The sequence below is a fragment of the Marmota monax genome, unplaced genomic scaffold, assembly GCF_021218885.2.
Source record: "Marmota monax isolate L192 unplaced genomic scaffold, Marmota_monax_Labrador192_F-V1.1 WCK01_AAM20220418_F8-fsc00137, whole genome shotgun sequence".
In the NCBI taxonomy this organism is placed as follows: Eukaryota; Metazoa; Chordata; class Mammalia; order Rodentia; family Sciuridae; genus Marmota; species Marmota monax.
Genome location: NW_026692854.1, coordinates 609551 through 618938, shown reverse-complemented (window position 1 = coordinate 618938; position 9388 = coordinate 609551). Strand labels below are relative to the sequence as shown.

At 45.1% G+C, this 9388-nt stretch overlaps 1 protein-coding gene across 1 annotated transcript; it reads left to right on the top strand.

The window, feature by feature from the left end:
- Window positions 1-4270, top strand: LOC124096002 (AT-rich interactive domain-containing protein 1A-like). Its single transcript, XM_046449481.2, has one exon. The coding sequence runs from the start codon at window positions 1-3 to the stop codon at window positions 2956-2958; it is 2958 nt and encodes a 985-aa protein (XP_046305437.1). The 3' UTR covers window positions 2959-4270.
- The last annotated feature ends 5118 nt before the right edge of the window (window positions 4271-9388 follow it).

Genomic DNA, 9388 nt, shown 5'->3' with positions numbered 1-9388 from the left:
ATGGGCACTGGGGCCCCCCAGCCCAATCTCATGCCTTCTACCCCAGACTCGGGGATGTATTCTCCTAGCCGCTACCCCCCGCAGCAGCAGCAGCAGCAGCAGCAACGACATGATTCCTATGGCAATCAGTTCTCCACCCAAGGCACCCCTTCCGGTAGCCCCTTTCCCAGCCAGCAGACCACAATGTATCAGCAGCAACAGCAGAATTATAAGCGGCCAATGGATGGCACATACGGCCCTCCTGCCAAACGGCATGAAGGAGAGATGTACAGCGTGCCATACAGCACTGGGCAGGGGCAGCCTCAACAGCAGCAGTTGCCCCCCGCCCAGTCTCAGTCTGCCAGCCAGCAACAAGCTGCCCAGCCTTCCCCTCAGCAAGATGTGTACAACCAGTACGGCAATGCCTATCCTGCTACTGCCACTGCTGCTACTGAGCGCCGACCAGCAGGCGGCCCCCAGAACCAATTTCCATTCCAGTTTGGCCGAGACCGAGTCTCTGCACCCCCTGGCTCCAATGCCCAGCAGAACATGCCACCGCAAATGATGGGCGGCCCCATACAGGCATCAGCTGAAGTTGCTCAGCAAGGCACCATGTGGCAGGGGCGTAATGACATGACCTATAATTATGCCAACAGGCAGAGCACAGGCTCTGCCCCCCAGGGTCCTGCTTATCATGGTGTGAACCGAACAGATGAAATTCTGCACACGGATCAGAGGGCCAACCATGAAGGCCCTTGGCCTTCCCATGGCACACGCCAGCCTCCGTATGGTCCCTCTGCCCCTGTGCCCACCATGACAAGGCCCCCTCCATCTAACTACCAGCCCCCACCAAGCATGCAGAATCACATTCCTCAGGTATCCAGCCCCGCTCCCCTGCCCCGGCCAATGGAGAACCGTACCTCTCCTAGCAAGTCTCCATTCCTGCACTCTGGGATGAAAATGCAGAAGGCAGGCCCTCCAGTACCTGCCTCCCACATAGCACCTGCCCCTGTGCAGCCCCCCATGATTCGGCGGGATATCACCTTCCCACCTGGCTCTGTTGAAGCTACACAGCCTGTGTTGAAGCAGAGAAGGCGGCTCACAATGAAAGACATTGGAACCCCGGAGGCATGGCGGGTAATGATGTCCCTCAAGTCTGGGCTTCTGGCAGAGAGCACGTGGGCATTAGACACCATTAACATCCTGCTATATGATGACAACAGCATTATGACCTTCAACCTCAGTCAGCTCCCAGGGTTGCTGGAGCTCCTTGTGGAATATTTCCGACGATGCCTGATTGAGATCTTTGGCATTTTAAAGGAGTATGAGGTGGGTGACCCAGGACAGAGAACACTTCTGGATCCTGGGAGATTCAGCAAGGTGTCTAGTCCAGCCCCCATGGAGGGGGAAGAAGAAGAAGAACTTCTAGGTCCTAAACTAGAGGAAGAAGAAGAAGAGGCGACAGTTGAAAATGATGAGGAGATGGCCTTTTTAGGCAAGGACAAGCCAGCTCCAGAGAATTGTGAGGAGAAGCTAATCAGTAAGTTTGACAAGCTTCCAGTAAAGATCGTACAGAAGAATGACCCGTTTGTGGTGGACTGCTCAGATAAGCTTGGGCGTGTACAGGAGTTTGACAGTGGCCTGCTGCACTGGCGGATTGGTGGGGGGGACACCACTGAGCATATCCAGACCCACTTTGAGAGCAAGACAGAGCTGCTGCCTTCCCGGCCTCCTGTGCCCTGTCCTGCAGCCCCCCGAAAACATGTCATAACAGTAGAGGGTGTGCCAGGGACGACAGAACAAGAGGGACCCCCACCTGATGGCCCTCCAGAAAAACGGATCACAGCCACTATGGATGACATGTTGTCTACTCGATCTAGCACGTTGACAGAGGAGGGAGCTAAAAGTGCAGAAGCCACCAAGGAAAGCAGCAAATTTCCATTTGGCATTAACCCAGCACAGAGCCACCGGAACATCAAGATCCTAGAGGATGAACCCCACAGTAAGGATGAGACCCCACTGTGTACGCTTCTGGATTGGCAGGATTCCCTTGCCAAGCGCTGTGTCTGTGTATCCAATACCATCCGAAGCCTGTCATTTGTGCCAGGCAATGATTTTGAGATGTCTAAACACCCAGGGCTGCTGCTTATCCTGGGCAAGCTGATCCTGCTGCACCACAAGCACCCAGAACGAAAGCAGGCACCACTAACTTATGAGAAGGAGGAGGAACAGGACCAAGGGGTGAGCTGCAACAAAGTGGAGTGGTGGTGGGACTGCTTGGAGATGCTCCGGGAAAATACCTTGGTCACGCTCGCCAACATCTCGGGGCAATTGGACCTCTCCCCATACCCTGAGAGCATTTGCCTGCCTGTCCTGGACGGACTCCTACACTGGGCAGTTTGCCCTTCAGCTGAAGCCCAGGACCCTTTCTCCACCCTGGGCCCCAATGCCGTCCTCTCCCCCCAGAGACTGGTCTTGGAAACCCTCAGCAAACTCAGCATCCAGGACAACAATGTGGACCTGATTCTGGCCACACCCCCCTTCAGCCGCCTGGAGAAGTTGTATAGCACCATGGTGCGCTTCCTCAGTGACCGAAAGAACCCAGTGTGCCGGGAGATGGCCGTGGTACTGCTGGCCAACCTGGCGCAGGGGGACAGCCTGGCAGCCCGTGCCATTGCAGTGCAGAAGGGCAGCATCGGCAACCTCCTGGGCTTCCTCGAGGACAGCCTTGCTGCCACGCAATTCCAACAGAGCCAGGCCAGCCTCCTCCACATGCAGAACCCACCCTTTGAGCCAACTAGTGTGGACATGATGGGGCGGGCTGCTCGCGCGCTGCTTGCCCTGGCCAAGGTGGACGAGAACCACTCCGAGTTCACTCTGTATGAGTCACGGCTGTTGGACATCTCAGTGTCACCATTGATGAACTCATTGGTTTCACAAGTCATTTGTGATGTACTGTTTTTGATTGGCCAGTCATGACAGCCGTGGGACACCTCCCCCCCACCCCCCACCCCCGTGTGTGTGTGCGTGTGTGGAGAACTTAGAAACTGTTGCCCTTTATTTATGCAAAACCACCTCAGAATCCAGTTTACCCTGTGCTGTCCAGCTTCTCCCTTGGGAAAAAAGTCTCTCCTGTTTTCTCTTTCCTCCCCCACACCCCACTCCTCACGCCCTTCTGTTCCTGTCCTTACCTTACTCCCCCTCAGGACCCCACCCTATTTGAAAAGACAAAGCTCTGCCTACATAGAAGACTTTTTTATTTTAACCAAAGTTACTGTTGTTTACAGTGAGTTTGGGGAAAAAAAAAAAAAAAAAAACTAAAAATGGCTTCCCCGGTCCTTGCATCAACGGGATGCCACATTTCATAACTGCTTTTAATGGTAAAAAAAAAAAAAAAAAGAAAGAAAGAAAAAGTACAAAAAAAAAAAAAACTCTGAAGGACAAAAAGGTGACTGCTGAACTGTGTGTGGTTTATCGTTGTACATTCACAATCTCGAAGGAGCCGAGAAGTTCGCAGTTGTGAGCAGACCCTGTTCACTGGAGAGGCCTGTGCAGTAGAGTGTAGACCCTTTCATGTACTGTACTGTACACCTGATACTGTAAACATACTGTAATAATAATGTCTCACATGGAAACGAGAGAAGACGCTGGGTCAGCAGCAAGCTGTAGTTTTTAAAAATGTTTTTAGTTAAATGTTGAGGAGAAAAAAAAAAAAAAGGCTTTTCCCCCAAAGTATCATGTGTGAACCTACAACACCCTGACCTCTTTCTCTCCTCCTTGATTGTATGAATAACCCTGAGATCACCTCTTAGAACTGGTTTTAACCTTTAGCTGCAGCGACTGCGCTGCCACGTGTGTATATATATGACGTTGTACATTGCACATACCCTTGGATCCCCACAGTTTGGTCCCTCTCCCAGCTACCCCTTTATAGTATGACCAGTTAACAAGTTGGTGACCTGCACAAAGCGAGACACAGCTATTTAATCTCTTGCCAGACATCGCCCCTCTTGGTGTGATGCTGTACAGGTCTCTGTAAAAAGTCCTTGCTGTCTCAGCAGCCAATCAACTTATAGTTTATTTTTTTCTGGGTTTTTGTTTTGTTTTCTTTCTAATCGAGGTGTGAAAAAGTTCTAGGTTCAGTTGAAATTCCTGATGAAGAAACACAATTGAGATTTTTTCAGTGATAAAATCTGCATATTTGTATTTCAACAATGTAGCTAAAACTTGATGTAAATTCCTCCTTTTTTTCCTTTTTTGGCTTAATGAATATCATTTATTCAGTATGAAATCTTTATACTATATGTTCCACGTGTTAAGAATAAATGTACATTAAATCTTGGTAAAAAAAAAAAAAAAAAAAGTAATAAAACTAAAATCCATCTGTCAGCAATTCTAAATGACTCTAATAAAATCCTCCTTCCCAAAGAAGTATTTTGGTGGGGATCTAAATTCTAACCCATTGCCACAATTACTGTTAAATTTTAATAATAAACACAGAAGTTTCAAATCAGTATATTTTTTATTACTTCTCTTCTATTTTTTTTTTTTTAAAGAGAGAGTGAGAGAGAAGGCGAGAGAGAGAGAATTTTTTTTTTTTTAATATTTGCTTTTTAGTTATCGGCGGACACAACATCTTTGTCTGCATGTGGTGCTGAGGATCGAACCCGGGCCGCACGCATGCCAGGCGAGCGCGCTACTGCTTGAGCCACATCCCCAGCCCATTTACTTCTCTTCTAATAACACAGTATTCTACTTGTAAGTTCATCCAAAAACCTCCCTGTTATGCACTTAGTCCCTGTCACGCCAGGCCTTGTTCATTTCTTTGAAACTCCAAACCCTCCTTGGCACAATTTGTCTCTGGCTCCTGTGGTACGACACATTCCTGCATTTAAACAGCAGATTCCAAGGAAACAATACAGTGCAGGAAAGAAATGGAAATAGAATTACTTCAATTCTTTCATTCTATGTAATTGCTTAGAGTTTTTATTTTGTGTTTCAATCAGAAACAGCAAAACAAGAGTGCAAACTGTGAGATGTATTTTGTTTGCTGACTGCAAATTTTACGTGAAATATTTTAACTAATTTTCATAACTTTTAAATTGAAATATTTTCTTCTTCATAAATTGTTAATTGTCTTAAATCTAAAGAATAAATGGAGAAAACAAAATATTACATCAGTGATCAATTTAGCAGGTGCCTCATTTGTACCTTTTGCAGATGTTTTAGCTTTTGTCAAGTCCTTTATAGCTACCGTAATGTCGTCATTACTATGACAGACAAATATGTAGGTATAAACCTTCTTTTCAAAAAGGGTTATTAATGAGGGCTGGGAATCTAGCTCAGTTGGCAAAGTGCTTGCCTTGCTTGCACAAGGCCCGGGATTCAATCCCCAGGACCACAAAAAAAAAAAAAAAAAAAAGATTAATAATGAAATTTAAAATTGTTTAATTTCTTTTTTTTTCCTGTAGTATTTGTGTACTGATAGGATTATGTATGCAAAATTAATAATAAAAAAAATGCTCCCCATGTTTCTCTTCTGGCCACTATTACTCACTTCATTTCACTACTATTTCTGAAAATAATTTTGTCAATGAAAAGGGGGAGTTAAACTATGATCCACTTCTATGCCAATACATGAGATGCACTGATATCCAGCAGCAAGGAAGGAAATGTAAACCACATTCCACAAGCAATGGGCCAGCAAAAACCCAGAGAGCTTGCGGGAAAGAGTGGCCATCAGGCAAGCAACTGGCTGTCCATCTGAGCCTGCCAGCCAGGGTTCGCCATTCCTTCCACTGCATCCTGCCGGAGTCCGGCTGCAGCAAAATAACCGAGGGGTGACAAATGACTTGTGTACATTGATACAGCAGGAGTGGAAGCCGTTTACTGCAGGACAGGAGCAGTATTTATACATTCCACACAGCTTATCTAATTAACATAAACTAGATACATCAGTCAACCAATCAGGAATCTCCACACTTAATGGCTTGCTTTTGTTACTTCTCAAACCACTCCCTCTGGCATTTTGCCAGGCACCATCCAGACTTGTTTACGAACTCTAACATTCCCCTGGCAAAATGCCAGGTGTTATTTTGACTTGTTTACAGACTCTAACAGCATCCCACATATATTTGTCGGCCTATGTGTTCTGTCACCTACCACAACCTGCCCTACACAACAGCAGTCTGCACATTTCCTCTTCTTCCCTGGATTGTCAATCACGTGAGTGTAGCAGAGCATGGGCTTTGCAGTCAGAAAGATCTGAGTGAAAGGCCTGGTTCTGCCGCTTGACTGTGGGTCCTTAGACACATTACCTTTGCTCTCTAAGCTTGGATGCCCCCATGTATAGAAAGGGGACAATAATGGTACCACTTCATAGGATCTCTATGAGACTTGAAAGCAATAACACACAGAAAGCACCCAGTCTGACCATCAGTAGACATCAGCTTATTATCATTGTCATGGTCATTGAAATCCTTTCAATAACCCAATCACAGAGTAGGTGACCCAGCCCATCAGGTGTAACTGACTCTAGGCAGCAACCACTCTAATCAAACTGTATTGAAACAATAGTCTCTGATTTAAAGGATAAATTGAGGCTCATTCTTTCACATGCTAATTTGTTTTGTCTTCCTACTTCTTTAATCTCGACATATCTATGTGGTTCAATGACCTCAAAATATCTTTCCATAAAAATAAATAAGTATCATAAATACCTACAGAACTAAATCAGCATGCTTTGCTGAACCACACTTTGAGATGGAGAAACCATAACTTCCTGTGCTTCTGATATGAAAGAGAGGAGCCTTCCCTGTGTGTTTGTTCTTAGGTACACGAGTCAAGTGGCTTTTTTCCAGATTTATTGAGATGTAGTTAAAAAATAAAAATTGCTTGCTTGAGGAAACCTCCCAGTGTTCAAAGGCCACTCCCTATAAAAGACATATCCACCAAATCCCCTGACAATGGCTCTGTTTTTATCCCTCATCACCGTGATACACACTCTCATGAGAATGGCAGTCACTTTCCAATAAAGTCACTCATTACATAAGTTATCTCACACATCAGACTAGGCATCCCTGAGAATTGAGGTCTGCATCTTGCAATCTTCTTTTCCTTCTCCTTTCACCTTGGCATTTGTGGAATGAACAGCAGTTGTCTTATTTGTAGCAGAGATTTCTCATTCCCACCCAATACCCTCCCACTCCTCTTTTTCTCAGTGATAGAAATTCTATTTTATTCAGTGTGGCCACGCGCCCAGCCAGAAAGCAACATTTCCTAGATTCTCATGCAGTTAGGTGAGACCAGAAGACTAACTTTTGGCCAAGGACATCTAAGGAGAAGTGTCGTGGAGAACTTCTTGGAAAGTTGTTTCAAGGAGCTGAGCAAGAAGGGAGGAACAGCAGATTCTCCTGCTGCCAGCTCGGATTGGGAACTTGATGTTGGATCTCCACGCTCTTCTTCAACTATGACTCATCTTGAGGATGGAAATCATTCAACGAAGAAAGCAGTTCACTTAGACAAGCAGTTGGCTCCTTGAAGAAGGTGTGAGCTGTCATTACAGCCCTGGATTGCCTACTCTTCGCATCTTTTATGTGAGAAATAAACTATCCTGCTTAAACTAGATAGAGAGAGTGAGAGAAAGAGAGAGAAAACTGGATATATTAATGGTGTGGGACATGATGTTTGGATTACACATACTATATTGTAAAATTATAAAATGAAGCTAATTTAAGTATCCATCACCTCATGTAGTAAAAGTGTGGAAAATCTGTACTCTTAGAAAAGTGGTATACACCTGTAATCTCAGTGGCTCAGGAGGCTAAGGCAGCAGGATCACAAATTCAAAGACAGCCTGAGCAATTTAGTGAGGCTCTAAGCAACTTAGCGAGATCTGTCTCAAAATTTAAAAAAAAAAAAAATTAAAGGTCAGGGGCCCTGGGGATGTGGCTCAGTGGTTAAGCGCTTCTGGGTTTAATCCCTGGGAAAGAAAGAAAAGGGGGGAGGGAAAGAGAGAGAGAGAGAGAAAGAAAGGAAGTTCTAAATACACAATGCAGTGTTATAACTGTAGTCACCATGCTGTATGTTAGTCTCCAGAAGTGATTTAATTCATCTGGTTAAATGAAACTTAGCATCATTTGGCCTCCAGCCAGCAGTAACTTTTCCAATCAGCCAGGCAGTAACTTTGGGCTGTGGTTCTGGTCCAGATGATTTCCCAGTGAATGAGAAGAGAGAAAAGAGACCTTCTCCACCCAAGTGAGCTTTCCTAGTTGTGAGTCAAAATTTGGCCATTCCCACTCACTGACAAACTGGATGAGTTAGGAAGAAAAATGCAAAGAACTTCTTAAAAGTGGGAGGTATTCTTTTTAGTGGACAGAAAAATTGCTGAGGTTTAAAGAACCCAAACTCATCATAGCTTTCTTGTTTATTTGACTTTTTCTGTATTCCTGGTTTCAGGTTAGTGTGGAAGTATTCATATGCAATCAAATACTCCACCTATTACATTGAGACATCTGGACAAGTACGACTCACCTTCTTGCAGATAAGCAGACCACCTTAACAGCCTGGTGGTCTGTTAAGGAAGGAAACACAAAACCCCATCCTGGAATTTCTGTTTTCAAAATTACACAAGTTGGAAACTTAATTTCAGTGGATAGTTGCTAAGATAGCAAAACACTCCCTCTCTGCAATATGATAATGAAATAATAAATGCTTAATACATCATCTTACCACCTTATTGGACAAAGGGCATCATATAATCATCAGATCTTTTCAGCCAGGAAATACACATGAGGCTCTCTTCCACTTGTGGCTCTGGGGCAGTTCATGCATTTCAAAGTCAACATCCCTGGGAAACTCCCAGGGGAGGGCAGAGTGATGGAGATGGTATTATCAGTTTATAGTATTGTATAATTTTTTCTCCAAACTCCTCCTTAGGTAAGCTGGGAACACTACGTTTCTAAGCTGCTGATACCCACTGGTCTGGTGTTACGGTTTGGATTTGAGGTGTCCCCCAAAAGCTCACGTGTGAGACAATGCAAGAAGGTTCAGAGGAGAAATTATTGGGTTACAGCTTTAACCTAATCAGTGAATCAATCCCTGATAGTATTAACTGAGTGGTAACTGGAGGCCGGTGGGGTGTGGCTAGAGGAAGTGGTTCATTGGAGGCATTGACTATGGGGTATATATTTAAATCTGGTGAATGGAAACTCTCTCTCTGTTTTCTGAGGAGCATATGAGCCACTTCCCTCTGCCACATTCTTCCACCATGATATTCAGCCTCACCTTCAGCCCCAAGGAACAGAGCCAGCCTTCTATGGACTGAGACCTCTGAAACCATGAGCCCTTAAATAAACATTTCCTCCTCTTTATTGTTCTAGTCAGATCCTTTAGTCACAGCAGCGAAAAT

Excerpts from the sequence above, each read along its gene's own strand:
- LOC124096002 (XM_046449481.2), top strand. The coding sequence starts at position 1 with ATGGGCACTGGGGCCCCCCAGCCCAATCTCATGCCTTCTACCCCAGAC.